General features: G+C 30.1%; 3 protein-coding genes and 1 pseudogene across 5 annotated transcripts; 2 read left to right on the top strand and 2 right to left on the bottom strand.

The window, feature by feature from the left end:
• Positions 1-149: 149 nt before the first annotated feature.
• On the bottom strand, positions 150-3,369 carry LOC111274793 (uncharacterized; annotated as a pseudogene). Its single transcript, XR_016334148.1, has 5 exons — positions 2,124-3,369; positions 1,863-2,013; positions 800-1,767; positions 565-712; positions 150-351 (listed from the first exon to the last, which is right to left on the bottom strand). The product of XR_016334148.1 is annotated as an uncharacterized LOC111274793 (transcript).
• Positions 3,370-12,554: 9,185 nt separating this feature from the next.
• LOC111274791 (BTB/POZ domain and ankyrin repeat-containing protein NPR1-like) lies at positions 12,555-17,473 on the top strand. Its single transcript, XM_022859699.2, has 4 exons — positions 12,555-13,937; positions 14,315-15,068; positions 15,816-16,010; positions 16,926-17,473. Exons 1-4 carry the CDS (start codon positions 13,389-13,391, stop codon positions 17,186-17,188), a joined length of 1,761 nt encoding a protein of 586 aa, XP_022715434.1. The 5' UTR covers positions 12,555-13,388; the 3' UTR covers positions 17,189-17,473.
• LOC149511285 (uncharacterized) lies at positions 17,214-18,459 on the top strand. The gene is made up of 3 exons (XM_089755844.1): positions 17,214-17,352; positions 17,488-17,538; positions 17,717-18,459. Exons 2-3 carry the CDS (start codon positions 17,518-17,520, stop codon positions 18,074-18,076), a joined length of 381 nt encoding a protein of 126 aa, XP_089611970.1. The 5' UTR covers positions 17,214-17,352; positions 17,488-17,517; the 3' UTR covers positions 18,077-18,459.
• A 1,399-nt stretch (positions 18,460-19,858) lies between these two features.
• Positions 19,859-22,175, bottom strand: LOC111274790 (Mitochondrial transcription termination factor family protein). Of its 2 annotated transcripts, none has more exons than XM_022859697.2 (2): positions 21,938-22,175; positions 19,859-21,770 (listed from the first exon to the last, which is right to left on the bottom strand). In XM_022859697.2, exon 2 carries the CDS (start codon positions 21,737-21,739, stop codon positions 20,003-20,005), a length of 1,737 nt encoding a protein of 578 aa, XP_022715432.1. In that variant the 5' UTR covers positions 21,740-21,770; positions 21,938-22,175; the 3' UTR covers positions 19,859-20,002. The 2 variants fall into 2 exon arrangements, with proteins under 2 accessions (XP_022715432.1, XP_022715433.1); XM_022859698.2 differs by having other exon boundaries at positions 19,859-21,641.

Raw genomic sequence — 22,175 nt, 5'->3', positions numbered from 1 at the left:
TTTCTGTGATTTCTCTTTCTTTTTTTTTTATGTTGTTTTTCTCAATCTTAATTAAAATTACTTTCAGGCAAGAAACTTTTTACTATTTTTAAACAATCACAAGCTTACCAAGATATTATCAACTATTTCCTTTCCATGAAATGAGTACCCTAAGTTTTCATGAAAGCCTGCTTGCTCCAAAAGCCAACTTTCTGTTGTTGCCTCCCCCATGTAAGAAAAACGGCCTCCCAGCATCATGAGAGCTCTGGCGGATTGTTCTTGAATTTTATCATTACATTTTTCACAATCTAAAGCTTCTATAATTACCTCAACTGCTTCTTCTCTGTATACACTGCACCTCAAAGGATCTCCCTGTAAAATGACTGTAATCCATGATTTCTGAATCAAAATGTTGCATAATTATACCTTTTTTTTTTGGTACAAGATGCCATACTGAATCCTGAACAAACTAAAGTTAATGGAAGAAGATTGAATATCTGATGGATACGATTTCTTTCAGTCTTTGATAAGCATGAGGCATTAGTTTTGGTATATAAAGCTGTGAATGGCAATGAAATTAATTACCAGAAGGTCAAGCTGCAATAAGATGGCTGCAACCAGGGGGCGTTCTTCTGGTAGAGCTTTCTGCAGGCATGTTAATAAGATATGCATGGTATTCAAGCCTCCCCATCCATTCAGAAGATCATTTAAGAATTTTGTTACCTGTGTTCTTCTGTTAACATTCCCTAGGTCATCAGGATATGAATTCAAAGTTCTGGAACTAATAAAAAATTCATGGTAAACGTAAACGGATTGGTACCTGTTTAGGCAGAGTAGCTCACTTAGTAAGGCAATAACAGATCCATTAGAATCCGTACGGTTCACAACAATAAGTTCAATTAGAGATGCCTTGTTCAATTTGTCAGATAAGTAGTTTCGACAACTTCCATCAGCTCGAATGCAGCAGGATATGATCAAGGCAGCATTAGTCCTCTCGAGAACACCACCTATCTCAACATTTCTTATCAAAAGGCTCAATCCCCCAAGAGAAACCAGTTGACTTGCATTCTCTAAGTTTCTATCTTCATTAAAACCTGTTAAAAGTTGGTCTAGGAAATAAAATGCAGCCACTTGAGGACTACACCTTACTGTAAATAGAGTCTGCAGCTGCTCTCCAAACTCTAAAACTCTAAGGACTAGGGGAACCCACTCCGTTGATATCATCTGTTTTGCCTTTGGCTTTAACAAGTAAAGCAGCACAGCAGCTTTCAAAAATAGACTACTATTTCTTAACAGTCTTAAGAAGATTTCAAGCTGTGGATCTGAGTTAAGTATTATCAGCCTTTTCACCTCACTCCTAGCAACAAATTCTGCTAAAATTGATATTGCTAATTCTAGAATTTCATCATCACTGGAAGCAAACAAAACCTCGAGGATTCCCTCTATGACAGCTGCTTTTGCTAATGCAGCTTCTATGGCAGGATCACCATGTGATTCTAACCATGCTTTGATTATTGCCCGGATTGAAATTTCGCAATCACTTAGACTATCTGAGGAGGAAATGGTAGCAATGGCTTTACTTGGATCACTCGAAGGAAGATGAATGCTTTCCGCCTTTCTCATTGAATTATTTCTGACAACATTTTTGCTATTTACCAAGCATTCTGTTGTCGCACTCTGGCAGGTAAACAGCCGAAAGTGGTCAGATTTCTGTGTCTCAGGCCGTAATTCAGTTTTCGGAGCTCTATAGATCTGGCTTGATGACCTTCTACGTGTCTTCGTCTTGTTCTGTCAAAAATTTGAAAACATAAATGACACTCTCCAATCTAGCGGTAACTTAAATAAAAGAATTACAGTTTTCACAAAGAGAAAGAATTACCCACATGAACATAATTGAAACCGTTGTAATCTTCTTCATCTGTACATTCATTTTCCTCTGCCTCGAGGCGACTTATATCCATTGATGCTCTGATTCGATGATCAAGTTCCATGGATGGTTGCTGCTCAATTGAGGCGCTAAACACAGTTCGATACCTTATGAACATTTAGGCAATTAAGAAACATGTAAGAAAATCAACATAATTATGATCAATTCTTAAATGCTTAAAAAAAATGATTATAGAGTATCTAAACTAACAACTTACAAGTTTTTGTCGATGGAAGAATGCGAAGTATAAGAATCAGATAATCTCCTTCTTGATGATCCATAACTGGGACTTGATGGCAAAGGCACTGTAGGAACTGCTGGGGCTTTAGCCCCAATGTTAAGCCACTTTATATAGTACGTAGCGAACTTAGCTGTTCCCATATCCATTTGGTCATTGTAGAGCTTGTTTAAAGCTTTCATTCTCTTCTCTTTCTCACCATAGTCCAAGTCAGAGAGAAGTTCGAGTTCTTTGTGGTACCAAACCTTAAGGTGAAGAAGATGGGGAAGGAAAAAATGCTCCCATAGATCTGGAAGCAAGTGGGTTCTTGCTAGAAAAGCCGAATCACAAAAAACTTGAAGCAAATGTCTAGCGGAAATCCTATGATTCTTCTCGAGCTTGTAAACTATAGATAAGTATAGCTGAGCACATGCTGAGATATGAGAATTGGGAACTCCGCAAGTTGAACCATTCCTTGATTTCTTAGAATTCAAGGAAGCAACGATGCTCAAAAGCCGAACCGAATGCGTCAATGATTTCATTCTAAGTTCCTTTTTGTTCCCTCTATCTTCTACTAACTTGTCGATGCTCTCAATAGCAAGTTCCATATTCACAAAAATCCCATTATCCGAACCATTTTTTCTCCTCACTAAGCAAGAGTTGCACTTTTCTTTGATCATTTCACGAAACCTCCCATCTTTAATATACCTACCAGTGTAGCCACCAAGTATAGATATCACAGCTTTAATGGCAACTTCATCGATTGCAGGCTTATCTCCCCTAGGAGGACCATCCTTTATCAATGACTTAGATTTTGGTCTATCCGAATCCGACACCCTTCTAGATGAAAAAACTGAGGACCCATTTGGGAAAACAGTCTTCTCAGCCTTGTGCTTTGATTTTTCCAAGCTTTTTCGATCATGGCAAATATATATAGGCAGTGCTATGGACTCATCTGGCCTGGCAGCAATTCGGTTTCTAAGGCTGATTTCTTTAGGATTCTTCAATAACTTCCCTCTCTCAAACCCTTCGTCCGTAAGCAATTCTTGTAAAGAAGCCATCTCTTGATAGATATTCAAGCTTGGTCTTGAAGAAGCAAAAGATTAATGGAAGTCAATCTATAAAGCTTCACTGACATTCTTTCAAGAACCAAGAATTAGAAGATAAACGCAACGTCAGCTATAGAAGAAACAAAAGCGAGAAAAATGCGTGAACGAAAAAAACAGAGGAAATAAAGGCAGTGGTCATTTTGTTTGTGTCCCTTCTCGGCCGTTTAAAAAATACTATATTTTTATTAGTTCCAATTGTACAGATAAAGGTATGAATGTATTATTAGAGAATCTTTATGAATCGATGAAAATAAATTTCTTAATATTATTTTCAATTTTAATTTTATTTAATTTAACTTTGAATTTTAAATATAAGATTAGTTTTACATATAACAATAAATTTAATTATATTAAATTGCACGCATTATGATAAAATTTTTTAGATAATAACTTTTAAACAATCAGCAAATAATTAAATTTCATCAATATTACGAAATTTATCTAATATCTAAATAAGAATTCTAATTACATGACTAACATTAAATTTTTTTTATAATTATTAATATAATTTATCTGATTTATAAAAAATAACTCACTAACATTAAAATATTTTTATCATAAATATTAATAAATTTTATCTAATTGGTAAATAAAAATTCTAATAACTTCCATTAAAAAATATTATTTTTTCTTAATTCTAATAGTCTTGAATCATTTATAAATTAATATCACAAGAAATTCAATTATTTATATTTGTTTTAGTAATTTTTATGAAAATCTATTTTTCAATTAAAAATTAATTAAATCAGACAAACTCAACATCATGTATTACAAATAATTCACTTGCGATGTACATATAGAAAAATCTAATTATTAAAAAAAAAATACAAAACAATAGCATGTAACATTACATACAATACACGATATATATATATATATATATATAAGAGCTAGACCAGACCGGTTTAATCCAGTTAAAAGACAGTTAACTTCCCGCCAAATGGGTTTAATTTTGTGAACCGGGTTTGAGAGGGATTGAAACAATACTAGTGTCAGATGCCCGAATGTAATTAATTATTGAAGGAGTAAATGGGCAAGAGATCAATGGTACCAAACAAGAAGACAGCATATTTTGGAAATGGGTAACATGTGATCTGCTTATTTAAATGGATCCCACTTGATAATCACTCAATTTGAGGTGAGAAGATTCTCATACAAAACAACTGGTTGATATTTTTATGAGATGATGTTGGAGTATTTTCTGGTGCATGTAAGAGTAGAAAAATTATGGGTTCCATTAACAAGTTTACTTGACTTGTTTGAATTAATTTATAATGTTTTTTTTTTGTCGAAAAAAATTTTAAGATTACTTTATTTTTAAAGTTAGAATAAACTAACAATTTATAAAAAAAATTATAAATTTTTTGAAAATTTTTAAATTTATAAATAACTTTCAACAAAAAATCATGAGATTCAAATCTACATACTTCACATTGAAACCATAAACCTTAATCATTTATGCCAATTATTTTAATTTTGGAATGGCTTTTTAATCCTAAACTATATCAATTAGAAATTTAATTGTATTACTGCATTGGAAAGTGTGGTGAGAAAGGATTGGTATGGCGATGAAATGTCAAAATCATGCTTTCCAACAAATTCTAAATTTAAGTTAAAGATTGAACTTTTTTTGTGCAAGTATTCATATATAATTTCATATGTTTTAAATATGATGATTTTATCTTATTTATTTATTTTTAAAAATAATAATTTTTTTCACAAAATAAATTATAATTTGAGTATAAAAAAAAAGAGATTATAATTATTAAAATTTACTCCAAATTTATTAGATATTATTTTTTATAATTAATTATATAAATTAATTAAATTAAATTGTAAGTTCAACAATATAAAATTATATGCAAGGAAGATAAAATCAAAGTTCAATAAGTATATATGATATTTTATTATTTTCAAACTTTAATTAATATAGAAAATTTTGTTTTTGTAAATTGTGGTGGGTACAAACTAGAAAAACAAATGTAGAAGAAAAGAAATTCATTTAAAGAAACATAATAATCGTTCAGTCAAATTTAAATGTTAAAAAAAAAAATCATAAACTTTATGCATTAAAAAAACTGAATGGAAAGGAAAAAGATCAATGGCTTTAGATCAAAGGGTACACAATTCATGGTCAAGTTTATTTCATAGTGGGAAGAAGCAGCACAATAAAAAGATCATTTGTGGTGGGAAAAATTGTACCGTTGGATGGTGACCTATCAACTTTATGATTCACGAGACAATAAATGGACATTTTCGAAGATTATTTGTCTATTAAAGTAAGGTTTACAGTTCAATTCAAATCTGATAAATTTTGATTTGATTTTATAAAATCGATTTTTTTAAAAAAATTAAATTTTAAATCGAATCGAATATTATTAACAAAAAAATTAAGATTGGATCAAGTTCGAATTTTAGATAAATTTGATTCGATCATATATTATATTAAAAATTATTTTTTAATTTTTATTTAATATATATTATATAATTATATTTAAAAAATAATATTTTATATTGTAAAAATAATATTTTATTAATTTCTAATTAAATTGGATCAGATATAATTTATACAATGTCGAATTAGATCGAATCAGATTTGGATATAAAATAATAATAAAAAAATTTTGAATCGAATTTAAATTTTAAAATTATAAAATCAGATCGAATTTGAAACGAATAAAAATTTATCTTGATCTAATTCGTTGTCAAACTTTATGTATAAATGAAGTCCAAACAACGCACGCAACTCTTGACGATAATGGAAAAAAATGGGACTCAATCAATTATTGACAAATTATACGATTAATGAATAATTAATCTCTGGCCTACCATGGATTGTATAATTAAGCTAAAAATTAAAATAAAAAATAAAAAACTTTGTCTATACAAGTGGGGAAAAAATTTATAAATAAAGGACAGACGGGGAGTAAGAGAATATAATTTTCAGGAATCTTTTTCAACATTTTGTGGTCTTTTTTATTCTATTGTCTTCATCCTCCTGTCATTTCTCCCTGTCATTTTTTTTTCTTGGCAACTTGGACTTTTTTTTTTCTAGGTTTTTCTCATTTATCAAACCGGGTTTATCAACTTTTCTCGGTTCGTTAATTTCATCACACCAAAAGATGGTTTCCAAAATGCGTGAGGGATGGGCCAATAGCCTAATCAAGTTCTAATAGTACTTAGTTTCTGATAAATTTTGGATATGATTTAATTATAATTATAAATTTTAGTTAAAATTAAATATTTTAATAAAAACCAAAACATTTAAAATAAAATATATATCTATTTATTATAATTAAAATTTTATAATTGTAACTAGGTCATGTAAAAATTTTGTAATAACTTTCACGGAATCAATTTTTTTTGTAAGATTAATACTCTAGTCTAAGTCTATTATGATCCACATTTTGCTTGAATCGTATTATTAAAACTTTTGAGATCAATGTAAATAATTATCATGTTATTAATCAATCGTGCTTTTTTTTTTTTTTTTTGAAATAATTGAACTTCATTTGTGAATGAGTCTAAAATAACGTTACAAACTGAAGAAAAATAATTAGAAAATAATTGTGGTACAATTTTTTTGGCATTTTATTGCTACTTAATTAAGCATATCGACAAAATGCCACCTAGATTTTGGCCCGTTATAGCAGCCAAGTATATATTCCATAAGGGTGACTTGGCCTTGGCCATATTGTGTGCAGCAGCCCGGCCGCACAAAGGAATCTAATTAACACAAACTCCCCAGAGAAGATGAAACCTCAACAGATGTTTTTCTGATCTCTTGCTTCAAACTAGTAACAAGCATATTTTTTTCAAGTACCACCGAAGAAAAATGTGGTTTGTTTGTGCTGGCATTTGGCTCGAATTATATTCAAAGAAAGTAAAAAAAAAAAAAAAAAAAGAAAGAGCTAGATCATATTTTTTAACCATTAATATATGTATTAATGTTATTTAATAATTATTTCAAATTCATCAATAATTACGTGAGTTATTGATAAAGAAATTAAGTTTTAAATTCAAAATTTGATAATTCAAACACCAAAAATAATAATTTCAAATTCAAATCTTAATCCAAATGTTCAAACATCAAACAGAAAAAATTCAACCCCATTTTCTTCTTTTCCCTTTTTTTTTTTTTAATTTGGAAATTGGAATCTAGTAGGCTCATATATTATATAGTTTATATCACATTGAATGTTGTGGACCAAGAAGCCCATTGAACAATGGGTGTACCTGTCAAGGTTCATACTCCAGGCCTCAATATTTCTGCCGAAACAAAAAGACACAAATCCTTGTTCCTTATTCCCTAATTTGCATTATCAACTAATGAGAGGACAATTAAGAATACTTGTGTTCAAAAAAAGAAAAGAATGCTTGATTAAAACGAATAAGATAAATTAAGATTCTCAATTAAGCTTTTTAAGCAAGCCTGGAATTGCAGTGGATGCATAGTTTACCCACTTAGTGTTTCCTTTATACTTGGTTATGCATAAAATTAAGATCAACATAATTGGAATCCAATGAAGTAATCATATTCTTAATGTGCGGTAGGATGCGTTTAGCCATCTTTACATTTTATGTAATTAATTTTGTATAATCTTTTCTAGTCTCGTAAATCTCATCTCGTTTTTTTTTTTTTTTTTAATTTAAAATTGAAACTTTTAAAATAAAATTTTAAACTTTAATTGATTTGGTGGCTGGGTGGATACCTCGAAGACGTTATAATCAACTTTATTGCTTTTGTTTAGCATTGAAGCTCATTTGGTTTTTTTTTTTTCACCCATGTATACATTTTTATCATGACATGAAATGGACCATATATTATTTTAGATAAGTTCAGTGATTTAGGTATTTATATTAAATAAAATATTAAAATTTATATATTTATATTATATTTTATATAAATTTTATATATTATAAGTTATATCAATATAAAAATATTAAATATATTTTTATTTTATTAAATTTATATAAAATTATTACTTAAAATTTAAATAACATCATTTTTATATTTTATTTAATTTTAGGTTGGTGGATTTAGTTTTGGTAGATTTAAAAAAAAAGTCAAAAGTGAAAACACCAATGATTTGAAAGAGAGAGAGAGAGTGAGAACCGATAAAAGAGAATTGAGAGAATAAATCCCTAGGATTTTTCCAGGGAACATCCTGGTAAAGCTGCAAGTGGTCAAAAAGTGTTAAAAATGGGAATGGGACACGGAAACCAAAGTGCGGCATATATTCACCTTCTTGAAATTTCCATTATTCTAAAAATAAGATTCTTTGGTTTCTTTCCTTTTTCTCTGCGTAAATACCGTGTCTAACCAAGACCATGAACAAATTATCAGATAAATTAATAGAAGACTTTCAGATTAGCATCTAGTTAAACACATTTTTTATTTTTTACGGTAAAAAAAAAAGTTAAAGTTTACATTCTTTTTTAAAGTAAAAAAAAAAAAAGATAGAAATTGAAGGGTGCCTTGCAAGTTGGCCTAGCTATAGATTTCATTTCTGGTCAGGGAAAGTACGTAAAACAACTTTATTTTTTGTAAGAGAATCATGTAATCTAATTAACTTGTTTATTTCACGTTTTAATTATTGCTTTTGAAATAGCATATTATTCAAGATAAACAACTTTATAATATTCTTCTTTATTTCATTCTTTCTTTTTCTTCATCTAAGTGATCGTGAATATTAAAAACGTATTTTTTAAATTTGTTAAAATTTAATTTTAATATAAAATTAAAATTTTAATATTTTATTACTAAATTAATGACTCTTGATAATATGTACTAGTTACCTAGTAAGTTGTTTTTTTGGCCAAGGGGGTTTCCTAGTACCATAGAACTATATATTTTACAACTCCAAGGTTAGATGTTAATTTAGGTACAATAAAAATATATAGATTTATCGAAATAAATTAATAAAATTTAAGGTTTTTTTTATTATTTTAGCCTTGATTTTTCAATTTTTAATTATTTAATTTAATATTGCCTATTTATATGTTGATAAATATTTTTATTTTTAATTTTAATATTAAATATTTAACTTAAAATCAATTGTTAATAGAAAAAAAAATCTAATTTTTTTCATATAACTTAAATATAAGATGATAAAAAGCACAATATTTAACATATGTAACTATCACATAATAAATTTAAAGGAGTGGTAAGAATAACGAAATAGAACTTGAGGTATAATATCATATTAAATATTTAATCTAAAATTAATTGATAATAAATAAAAAATTTCAATCTATAGTCTTCAAAAACATTTAATCTAAAATTAATTGATAATACTAATAAGAATTAAAACAAAATTATAGTCTTCAAAGTTTTAAATTATTATTAGACATGCCAGGTTTTATTATATGTTTAATACTTTTGTATATTTCTTTTTAATGTTTTGTCTTTTGTTGACTTTTAGGTTAAAATGCTAAAAGAGATCATGAATTTTATTATTTTATTTAGATAAAATTTTATACTTTTATTATATTCAAATATATATTTTTTATTGGTATCCAAATATATCTTTATTTTAAATAAAAAATTAATTTACATTAAATGCTTATTTAAATATAAATTAAAAATTAAGTGCTTATTTGTATATAAATTAAAGTTTAAAAATTTATTTGAATGCAAAATAAAAGTTAGAGGTTAATTTAGGAAAAACAAAAATATATAAATTTATCAAAATAAAGTAATAAAATTTAAGATTTTTTTATTGTTTTAACCTCGATTTTTCAAATTTTAATTATTCAATTTAATATTATGTATTTATATGTTGATAAAAATTTTTATTTCTAATTTTAACGTTAAATCTTTAACTTAAAATCAATTAATAATAAAAAAAGAGATCTAATTTTTTTCATTTAATTTAAATATAAAATCATAAGAAACATAATATTTAACAAATATAACTATCACATAACAAATTTAAAAGAATGGTAAAAATAACAAAATCGATTTTAAGATTTAATATCATATTAAATATTTAATTTAAATTAATTTATAATAAATAAAAAAATATAAAATATAATATTTAATAAATATAAAATAATATCACTTTAACATTTAAATAGTATTTTTTTTAGGTAATCATTGTGAATGAAGGATCAGTCAATTTTTCTTTGGAAATTAAGTGACTCGTTTATAATTAATTCACTGATTTGGGTCATATATTTTAATCATAATAGTGTAGTATTTTTTGTGGTGTTAAAGTATCAAGCGTCGGATAGCCCTCATTTCACAAAAAACAAAAGGTCAAATAACATTGAATGCAAAGACTTCTAAACACTTTGATCGGAAAATAATTTAAAAAAAAGAAAAAAAAAAAACTAATAAACGAAGCTTTTCATTTTTTGTCAATGGAACTGTGAAAGGAAGTATCATGGAAAGCAATGGGTGCTTCGATTCCTTTATCTCTCTCTCTCTCTTTGCCGACATAAAACAAATGCATGCACGTTTTATTCACTCCTCACTTCGATTTGAACCAATTTTGTCGTTGTTATATGCTTAATAAAAAACTCTATGCATGCACATATCTACAGTAAATTTCTTTTCATTGTTTCCATTCACTGAAAAATTGATTGCTTCACGGAATTAATTTATTATATATTCTAAGTCGTCACAGTCTTTCTCTCATAAGTCAGATTAGGTTTGAATTGAGTTATATATGACATCAACATTATATATATTTGTTTAAATTCATCTCGATTCAATAATTTGTACCTTAAATTTTGTTCAAACAGATCCAGATTAATAAATAATATAATTTAAATTCGTTATTTTTTGTTTTAAATAAAAAAAATAAAATTTTATTTAATATTTAATAATTTTATTTTTATTAAATTTTAAAATATAAATAATTTAAGATATTTTTTAATATTTACATAATAATGTTATATATATTTATCATTTATATAATATAAGTTACATCATATATAAATATAAAATAATAAATATTATCTAATTAAAAAAAAACTTAATTCAAATTTTAAATATTAAAGTTAAGACTCATTTTATTTTAAAAATTTTTAACAAATTTAATATTTTTTTTCAAATTCTATCAAACATGAAACAAAATTTTGAATTTAAATAAATAATTTGACCTTACCTTTTAACCTCTAATTCAAATGTTTGATATGTGTGAAAATGAGTGAAAGGATACCATTGAAAGAGAAGACACTAATAAGAATAATTTTATAATCTCTAATAATAAAGAAAATGAATTTAATCAGTTAAAATTATTTTTTTAATGAAAAAATTTTAAATTTAAATTTTATTGATAATTATTTGTTAAAATTATTTAGAATACATGATTTATAATAATTTATTTTAAATTATTAAATATAATATATTTTATATTAATTTAAAAAAGTAAATAATTTATTAACCTTAAATTTTTTTTAAAAAAATAATAATAATAAAAAGAATGAGACCACATGATAAAGTCGACAGGTCAATAGAAAAAGAAGAAAAAAAAACAAAGACTTTATTATTTTTTTTATTTATTTGGTTGGTTTGACACATTATTAGGCTTAAACAGTGTAAGTGAAGAGATTTGACTTGAGAAAAAAAAAAATTCAAACACATTTCATTGCAGTGTCGTGATGTCGGCAGCCGGAATATGAGAAAGACTACGCTACGCTCCCTTCCATCTGTCCCTTCAGTATCCAATGAATAGTATAAATGAATACGTGTGGTTCAAATTTTCGACTGACCTAAACAATGGCTATATTTATTTATCATCTAAAGAATTTTGATTAATATTTTATTAATAAAATTATTTATTATTTCAAATTTCATTTAAAAGATATTATTAATAAATTATCTAATTTTTTAAATATTTTAATAATTTTTTTTAAAAAAACCTTTTATTTTGTCAACTGAACTAATCCAAGGGAGTATATAATTTTACTTATTATTATACTATATTAAATATATCAATAATTATTATTTTTCAATGAATATCAACAGTTATTCAAATTTTTATTGAATTGGCACAAAGCTAATAATTATTATGGAAACAACCACCAAACATATCCTAAATTTGTTATTGAAGAGAAAAATTTATAAATTTTTTTGTCATGAAAATTTATAAAAAGCCAAAAGATTATGTTTATCTTTTTGGGTTGAAATGAAATAAATAATATTATCGATAAGGAAATTTTTGTAAAATACCTTGAATGTGTACACAACAGCCGCTATCCCCTCACAACGTTGATGTCATTGATTACGTCAGTGGAACCCAGCTCCAATTTACCACGTCATCTTCAACGTCCTCTGAACGACTTCATCTCTCTCTCTCTCTCTCGCTCTGACAATCGAAAGCGAAAAATGAAATTTCCTAATTATCATCATTTTTCGGAGGTGGCGTCGAATTTTTTTTTTTATTTCAACTATTTTCTAGATTTCTTTTTTTTTTAGTTTTTTTACCCTTCTCTTTGACTCGATTCTCTTCTCTCCTCTTCAAGTCTTCCCTATCTTTTTTACACTTCACATTTACAGAAACGCAAAAAAAAGAAGAAAAAATCAATTCCTCTCTTTGATCTTTGCCAAGTCTCTATTTTTGTTGCATCTTTATAAAGTAAATTATGTAAATATTTATTGGGTTTTCTTTTTCTAGGATCTGATTCGTGATCTTCCTTTAAAATATTTGTCTTTTTTTAATCTTTTATCTCTTCCCTTATTATGTTAATTATGAGGTTCTGGAAATTCAAGCAAGTTTGAGTTTTTATGCATTCATATAATAGTTTTCTGTCATGGGATTCGAAAAAAATGAAACTATCAAAAAGAATTCAATTTGGGATCTTCAGTTTCAGCCTCTTTGTTGTGTAGAATTATTGCAATGATATCAGTTTAAAAGAATTACTGAAAGGAAAGGACTCGGTTTTGTGCATGATTTGTCTGAATACTTGTTTTCTGAAAAACCCAGATAGCATTTATTGTTATTTTTGATAATTTTGTTTTTGTTTAACAGTTTTTTTTTTTTTTTTTGGATTTGTACACAGTTTCTTGTTTACTGTTTTTAATTAACTTCTAGATTTAGTTTGTCCTTTTTTTTTTGGTTAGCTCAATAGCAATAGAAAGTCGGGTTTTTGGGACCAAAGTTTTGATCTTTCTTCATGAATTAAGCAAGATTTGACTAAGATTATAATGGCTTATTTATCTGAGCCATCTTCTTCTTTGAGCTTCAGTTCATCTTCGCATCTGTCAAATGGCTCAAATACTCACAACATACCCTCCTTTTCTATTCCTGAAACTGGGGCTAACCTTGAAGTTATAAGTTTGACCAAGCTCAGCTCCAACTTGGAGCAACTCGTTGTTGGCGACTGTCCTGCTTTTAGTGATTCTGATATAGTTGTTGAAGATGTTGCTGTTGGTGTTCATAGATGTATTTTAGCTGTTAGGAGTAAGTTTTTTAATGAGTTGTTCATGAAAGGAAATGGGTCTTGTGAGGAAGAAGGAAAACCAAGTTATAACCTGAGCGAGTTGTTGCCTTATGGCAAGGTTGGACTTGAAGCTTTTCAGGTTTTCTTGAGTTATTTGTATACTGGGAAGCTCAAGCCTTCTCCTATGGAGGTTTCAACATGTGTTGATAATGTTTGTGCTCATGATGCTTGTCGACCCGCCATTAATTTTGCCGTGGAGTTGATGTATGCATCTTTTATATTTCAAATACCGGAGCTGGTTTCACTTTTTCAGGTGAATGTGGGATTATCCTGGTGATAGCTTTTAATTCTTTTAGCAAATTTATTTACTTGTTGAGAGCCTCAGTTTTTACTGTTGACTTGGTATAATGGCGTGATCTATCATAGTAATAGTTTTCAATATTCAGTATATTGAATATGTATTCACTATAAAGTTAAATTGGAGCTTCTGATACCGTGAATGCTTTAAAAGATGATTACCTTTTCATCCTTCAGTTAATATGTAAAAAAATCATTATGTTAACATGGTAATTGAAATGAAGAAGCATGGATAGATTTTGACCCCCGAATTTACCCTTTTACTAAACAACATTTTTGGCTTGATTGGACCAAGTGAATGTCTACTAATTTCGTTTTTGTATACATTTGCAGCGACGTCTTCTTAATTTTGTTGAGAAGGCTCTTGTAGAAGATATTATCCCAATCCTTGTGGTTGCTTTCCATTGTCAATGCAGTCAGCTTGTTTCTCAATGTGTTGATAGAGTGGCAAGGTCAGATCTTGATAGCATTTCTATTGAGAAAGAGCTTCCTTATGAAGTCGCGGAGAGTATTCGATTGCTTCGCCACAAGTGTCTGCCTGACAATGAAGATAATGAGGAAGCAGCCGATCCTTTGCGAGAAAAAAGAATTCGGAGAATACACAAAGCATTAGACTCTGACGATGTCGAACTTGTTAAACTACTTTTAACTGAGTCTGAAATAACTTTGGATGATGCTACTGCTCTCCATTATGCTGCAGCATACTGTGATCCCAAGGTTGTCTCTGAGGTTCTTGGCCTGCGCCTGGCTGATGTTAATCTACGAAATTCTCGTGGTTACACAGTTCTTCACATAGCTGCAATGCGTAAAGAACCATCAGTGATTATGTCACTTCTAGCAAAAGGGGCCTCTGCTTCAGAATTGACGTCGGATGGACAAAGTGCTGTTAACATCTGCCAGAGGTTGACAAGACCAAAGGATTATCATGCAAAAACAGAGCAAGGGAAGGAAACAAATAAAGACCGGATATGCATTGATGTCCTGGAGAGGGAAATGAGGAGAAATCCAATGGCTGGAGATGTTTCTGTTACTTCCCATACATTGGCTGATGATCTGCACATGAGACTTCTGTACCTAGAAAACCGAGGTATTACTCTATGTGGGGATTTCATGTGGCTCTATATCTCCACTATTGGTTTATCAGATTGCATTTCCTGAAAGTTCATTAAATACTGGAGTATGGTTATTGTCAATATGAAATTATTGATAAAGTAAAATTTTTATGAATATGACAATTTCTGCATTGCTTAATATGGCTTGACATGGGATATCAAATTTGTGCTAATAGTACTGCATATGTAAAGCAAGCAAACCGTATCCCGGATAAATAGTACTTCGTATGTTCTCTTCTTTTTGAATATGCTTAGGAAATTTTGAAGTGTTAGTAAGCCACATATTAGTTTGTATTTCTTCATGAAAAAGTCATACTTTCCCCTGCGCATATAGCTGAAGATTCCATAATGAATTCTAACTATGTTAGAGATGCACTTTCTTTGGTTATCATTTTAGGACAATTAATTCTGGAAAACTAGCTGAGCTAAAGGTGTTAGATCTTATATGTGCGGTTTTCATTTGTGATGTACCAGTGAAAGGCTCTATTTGTTAATTGAAACAGTATGATGAATGAAATACTTCGTAAAAGTTGGGCTTCCTCTCATTTGACTTTTATATAGATTTATGTATGCAAACATTTTCTCTTTATAATTTGGTTTAAGAAGTAGTTTTGGTCCTTTGGATGTGTACTTTCACTTAAAATGCATTCATTCTGCAAGTGTCCCTATTAGAAGTTCATATTCTTTAAGAGGATTAGCTCTGAGTATTTTGTCTATGGCAGTGGCATTTGCAAGATTACTTTTCCCTAGTGAAGCGAAACTTGCTATGGACATAGCACATGCTGAGACAACCTCTGAGTTTGCTGGTCTTTCATCGAAAGGTTCTAATGGAAACTTAAGGCAGGTTGACTTGAATGAGACGCCCATTATGCAGAAGAACAGACTTCTTGCAAGGATGCAGGCCCTTATGAAAACAGGTGACTGGAAGTTTTAAATATGATATGCAGGTCTTCCATTTCACTTTTCTATGGCAGCCTTTTATTTGGTTTAGCACTTAGAGAGTAATATTTTTAATGCTCTGTTGAAACAAGTAGTCTTTAGTGGCTATTGCCTTATGGTGTTGGTGACAATAGGATGGCCTGAACAGGGGTCATAGGGTTTGGACAAAAAGAATTGTTCTTCGAGTCAAGTAGAAAGAACATAAATAGATCAAATTACTTTTGAATTTATAAACCAATCGCAGTATACCATCAAAGGGGAAAAAATAGAGAAGAGAAGAAAAATAAGAAGCTGAAGAAAAAAATTTTCTTGCTCCTATTCTCTTTTCGATATTTGTGTGAAGTTGTTCCCAAGTATTTAGTTGTATCTTAGGCTTTAATGGATTTTTATCATTACAGAGTACAGACACTCTTAAATTTTTCTTCAATTCATGTTTGGTTAATACAACCTGCATCAACCTGCAAGAGTACATTTTTTACTAATCTGCAACAATGGTAAAAATTCTCAGATCAATTTAGGGACGTTTCAATTTGTCACGGTTATATTTTTGCAGGTTAGTAAGAAATGTACGGTTGCCCACTGACTTCATATTGTGTTGTTTGAGCACTAAATTAAGTGCAGTTGACATCACTAAGCGGGAAATAAGAGTTCCCAAAAATATTGCATCGTTTATTTTCACTGACCACTATTAGTTTCTGGCCTTAAAATGTCAGTCTACTTCCTCATCTCAGAAAATAATATTGTATTTTGCTTTTTAGTTTCTGAGATCAATCTAAGTCATGTGATATGTCTTTTAAAGAAGAACAATTTCAGGAGATATAAAATTGTTGGAAACTGAAACAAACAAAATTTCCCCGCATTTCTTTTATCTGATCTTTGTGGTTGTTTCACAGTGGAAATGGGTCGGCGCTATTTCCCTCATTGCTCGGAAGTTTTAGATAAGTTCATGGAGGATGACCTTCCTGATTTGTTTTACCTTGAGAGGGGCACCCCGGAGGAAAAAAAAATAAAGAGATCACGCTTCAGGGAGCTTAAGGAGGATGTTCAGAAGGCATTTAACAAGGACAAGGCCGAGTTTAACCGCAATGGGTTGTCTTCATCGTCATCATCATCTTCTTTAAGAGATGCTGGCCCTTATAAGCTCAGAAAATTGTGAATAAATGTAGGTTGTGCCTACAATGAGGAATGATTATCAGAAGCAAAACGCTTTAGAGTTTTGATGAAGGTTTCTCATGAGAGGAACTTATAAGTGTTGACTACTTCTGTCTACAACTTTTAGCCGGGACAACTTGTTATGTAATCTATGCCTTGCTAATAAAGGTAGCAAAAGTTACATACAATTCCAAAATCGATAGGAGTGTTATGTTCTTTAGTGACTTAGAGAACTAATGATAATAGAAATTTTCAACTGATTCATTAATCTTACCCTTTTTTTTCTGCATTTGGAATCCATAGGTTGGTCTGGTTACAATTCTTGTTCTAGAGATGATGATAACTAAAATGGAGGTATATTCTTGTTTACATGAAATTATACAAGCGTTTATCTTTCTATGAACAAATTTTCTGATATTGGTTCAAATTTTCTTTCTAAGAATGGGTTGCGACTATATATGTATAGGATGCACGGTGATTCTAAATCCCAAAGATTTTCTTCATGATGTTGATCGTTGTCACTGGATTGCAGATAAAAGTATTGACCCATTTGGAAGGGGGTGGTATGTTCAAGTCTGGGAGATCAATCCATTTGTGTAGCTGTAAATTTAATGTAAAAGCAACAATTTTATCTGAACAAGTGGAGCAATATACACAATCGAAAATGTCTTTACCATCGTATCACCTTTTAATAAAAATTTTTGGTATCTTAATTCACGTTTTCAGCTCATTTTGCAAGCATTTCTTCAGTGTAATTCAAATTCCTTCCATGCTGATTTTGCATGATGGCGTTCGTAACATTCTACTGCAATTACCAGCACTAAACAATTCCAGAACTTCAATTGATACTCCTGTTTTTGGTGAGCGTATCAGATACCTGCAAAAGTCTTAAATCTGTGAAACGAATAAATTGCACCAGAAATATTTCTTAGAAAGTCGGAATGTCGGCTGGTAGTGAACGAAGAATTCTTGGCTTAGCAAAGAGGAATCCACCTTTCATGCAGCAATTTACAACAGAATGAGTGGCTTCTTTATTCTGCACTTTAGATTATGGGCAACTTTTACCATAGACATGCAATCATCCATTCACCATCTGTCCACGGTTTCTACTGTCTTGTAGGCGATTGAGTTGACGAATCCAGCTCAGGGCATTTTGATCATGCTGGTAACTAAAACACTTGGATGTTAAGATAAATATTGTATCTTTTGTAAACTACATCTGGCAAATAAAAGTATTGGCAATAATTATTTAAATTTTATAAAAGATTTGTTAGAGATTGGTTAGATATTATTTGATAATAAAAAAATTTTTTATAAAAAAAGAATTTTAAAAAAAAAGGGTAAATTATTATGGTTATAAAAAAGAATGATCTTAAAAAATTAAATATGTGAAAAAGATATAAAAGAATTATAGAGTTTTATTAAGTAAATAGAAAATTGAGAGTAGATTGAAAATGTCCTTATAAGCATACGTTTGAGTAGATTATAATAGAATTGAAAGTTGACATAAATATGATAGATGGGTGTATATTTGTATATGTTTATGTAGATTGAAAATATTTTATAAGATTAAAGGATAATGAAAAGTCAATGAATATTAATCGTGAATATTTGATTTGATATTTATTTGTAATTTTTTACGAGTAGTGATTTTTTTTTTCTTTTATCCTAAAATATAGGTCGGATTAAATCATATCTTTCGTATGATTGATTATTTGATTTTGATTTCACTGGCTTAATTATTTAATTAGATTAAGACTGTTTATCTAGCACCTGATATCAAACCTAGGATGATACGAACAAAAGGCACAGCAGAAAGTTAAAACTAGCTTTTAACCTCCACAAAGCAGCATGTTGGGATGTTAATGGAGGACAAATAACACCAACAAGCAATTACTAATCAATAACTAAAACAATGTTTCCTGGTAAAGCTTCCAAGGGTGGAATTGAGGTTGAAATCAAATGGCTATCTTCCGAATTGCTCAGAAGTGCAAGATGAGTTCATGGCAGTAGGATGACCTTACTGGCTTGTTTTAAGTTAAGAAGGGCATTCTAGGGAAGCAGAGGATAAAGAGAATATTCAGAAGGCATAATTTGATGAGAACAAGGCTGAGTTTAACTGCACTAGTTTGTCTTCACCGTTATCTTCCCCCTTCTTTAAAACAATGTCCAGATCATAAAAAGTTCCAAAACATTGAAGGTCTACAAGGATGATGATGGCAATGTACGAAAACTAAGCCCTATTGAATATTCCAGGAAGGGAAGTAAAAATCTAGCTGTGTTCGATTCAATATCAAATGTAACTCTTACCAGGAATGTCTTTGCGGGGATGCTTCTCCTAGATAAAACAAAAATTCATCTGTTAAAGCTGGTGGATTAGTCCATATACTTTTACATTGCAATAACATTATTGGCAGTAATAGATTTTCAAAGATTCAATGGACGCCATTTGAAATGTAATCTCGTTCTACTTTTCGTGGGCATGTTAGATACAGTACAATAAATAAACTTGGTTCTCAATTCTTGCACCATTTTGGCTGCTCTTTTTTTTTTTTTAAAGGAGAACAGAACAGAAAATCTTTTGAGAAAGTAGAAGTGTCATGTTAGTAGGGAAGAAAGTTTTCATCGCTAGACACAGGTGCAGAAATGGGGAATCAACCATTGATTTAGCAACTGGAAAGCAAATCGTAATTATAGATAAGATGACAATGAAAATTTTTTATGCTTTGCATATCAGACTCCATTGTCTACAATATTTATCACTTTCGAAGTTAAAACTAAAATTGTATAATGAGTACAAATAATGAATGGAATTAACTTAAATTGAATGTAATGATTTCTTTATGCCCTCCCATTTGGTTGGACCTTCAGGATGGACTTTTACAAAATATTTGACAAATCGTGCATCTGAACAGGCAAGGATAGTGCTCAAGGACAACATGGCCTTGGCTGCTCCTCTCTCCCTTAGCCACACATACATAGAAAATCTGTGATTAATTCTTTCCATATCATAACATAAATATGCTGGAAATGCCACAACAGATTCAAGTGGATAGCCTAACCAGTTCTTTAAGCAATCGATCTTCTTCTCAATTACATCCCTTGACTGGTTAAGCACCATCGGAGCATGTCTAATTAGGTTTTTGACATCATTGCAGTCTAAACCAGCATTTACCAGGCAATCAAACCTCTCCTGCAATTGATCCCCTCTGCCTCGGAACTGCTTCAATGCTTTCAACATCTCATCTGAGTTTTCCAGATAACCCAACCTCAATAAGAATGCTGTTTTCTCAAGATAGTTACTAGGGTCTGTTGAAGCTACCTGCACACTGCTTTGGAACCCTGATTTGGAAGCCACACTGAACCATTTCAGTGGATCTTCCTTTATAATTTGGCATAATTCATCTTTCTTTACATTTAACTCCCTACAAACTGTTTTAGGGCCTTTCAGAGAACATGAACCCATTAGTTCCATATGTGTGGATACAATGTGTACGATATCTTCTATTCCCATTGAAATGTCAAACAAGAAATCCAATGCCTTGCAAAGATTTTTGGTGCATTTAACTGACAAGATATGTGGATTCTGCATAAACAAGGAATAAACCTCATTCATCTTGAGACCTAATTTGAGTAAGCGACCAAACAGTACATAAACCTTCTTCCCTGAACCTTGAAACAACACCGCAGGATTTGTTTTAAATAAATCACCTAACTGCTCCTTGGTATAACCTATTCTATCAAGAAAATTCAGTGTGTCCAGCATTCTGCCCCAATCATACATGCCCTTAACTGAAAGGTACCCTCCAATCTCATCATTCTTGATTCCTAATACTTTAATTCTCTCAAGAAACCCAGCAAATTCAGAATCAACACCACCAACCAAAAGAGATGGGCAACAACTAACAAGCTTTATAACTGTTGGTTTGCTGAGACCCAAATTCTCATAAACCTGAAGTTCCAAAGCCAACACCCCATAATCATATCCAAAAATCTCCCTCGCCTCCTTGTACATTTTACCCATCTTACTAAGAGGAATACCATAATCACGTAAAACATGAAAATTATCAAGCATGACACTATCATCGCTTAGAAAAATCAAGCGTTGTGGAACAAGAGAGGCCAACTCTGAAGAGCTCAAACCCAAACTCTCAAAAAATGGCTCAAACTCATTAATAGGATTGTATCTAAGGAATTTAGTTAAAGACTTTGCCACATCTTTCTCAGGATCAATCTTGAACAACAAACTTTGAAGAAAACGAGGCGAGTTCTTGCTAATATGCTCAGCATCCATGAAGCTAAAGTTCCTAGTAGAATGCAAGTAATCAAATAGCACAACCTGAGCCTCAGTTTTAGCCGCCCGTGAGAAACGGCTAGCAAAACGAGAACTTGATGATTGTACGGATTCGGCCATAGATGCTTTTGGTTTAAAGACAATTCCAGAACTTCTAAAGTACCTAACACCGAGTGAAACAGAACATTGATTCTGAACAAAATTGGATTTCTCATAGACAACAGGAGACAAAACAACAAACATTTCCAAATGGGCAATCATTTCAGACAACCTACAAACCTTTCTACCGATTCTGCATGTAAACATAGCAAGATAAAGATAAAGACACAAAGTTTAGCGAACGAAGCTAACCTAAATTGGTTGTGGGTTTATCATTTTTTGCAATAAAAGTTTTAAATAACAATAGAGAACATGAAAAAGAGAAGTCGTTGGACTACGGAGCAAATTGGGGTTGCTTACCTGATAAAGGGGTTTATCACCAAACAAGCTTTCGTAAGGTTAAGAAAAAAAACAACGGAGAAAAAATGGGGATTTTTTAGAATATTGTTTTAGGGAAATTTTGAGCCCTGTTTTGCCATTTGATAATTTCCTAAATATTAGGGTTTAATTCCTCAGCTAGGGTTTTACACGTTTTTTTTTTCTATATTTTTATTCTTTTTTTTTTTTTGGGCAAAATATTCTATTCTTCTTTGTATTT

The sequence above is a fragment of the Durio zibethinus genome, chromosome 26 (genome assembly GCF_047325235.1).
Source record: "Durio zibethinus cultivar Kanyao isolate XHJ-2024 chromosome 26, ASM4732523v1, whole genome shotgun sequence".
NCBI classification, from domain to species: Eukaryota; Viridiplantae; Streptophyta; class Magnoliopsida; order Malvales; family Malvaceae; genus Durio; species Durio zibethinus.
Note: the sequence above shows the minus strand (reverse complement) of the source record. Positions and strands in the feature narration are given on the sequence as shown.

Bases quoted from the DNA above. Each gene is read 5' to 3' on its own strand.
- LOC111274791 (XM_022859699.2), top strand. From the start codon at position 13,389: ATGGCTTATTTATCTGAGCCATCTTCTTCTTTGAGCTTCAGTTCATCT. The intron at 13,938-14,314 runs GTGAATGTGGGA...ATACATTTGCAG, and splicing joins AGCTGGTTTCACTTTTTCAG to CGACGTCTTCTTAATTTTGT. The intron at 15,069-15,815 runs GTATTACTCTAT...TGTCTATGGCAG, and splicing joins TCTGTACCTAGAAAACCGAG to TGGCATTTGCAAGATTACTT.
- LOC149511285 (XM_089755844.1), top strand. From the start codon at position 17,518: ATGATGATAACTAAAATGGAG. The intron at 17,539-17,716 runs GTATATTCTTGT...ACTGGATTGCAG, and splicing joins TGATGATAACTAAAATGGAG to ATAAAAGTATTGACCCATTT.
- LOC111274790 (XM_022859697.2), bottom strand. From the start codon at position 21,739: ATGATTGCCCATTTGGAAATGTTTGTTGTTTTGTCTCCTGTTGTCTAT.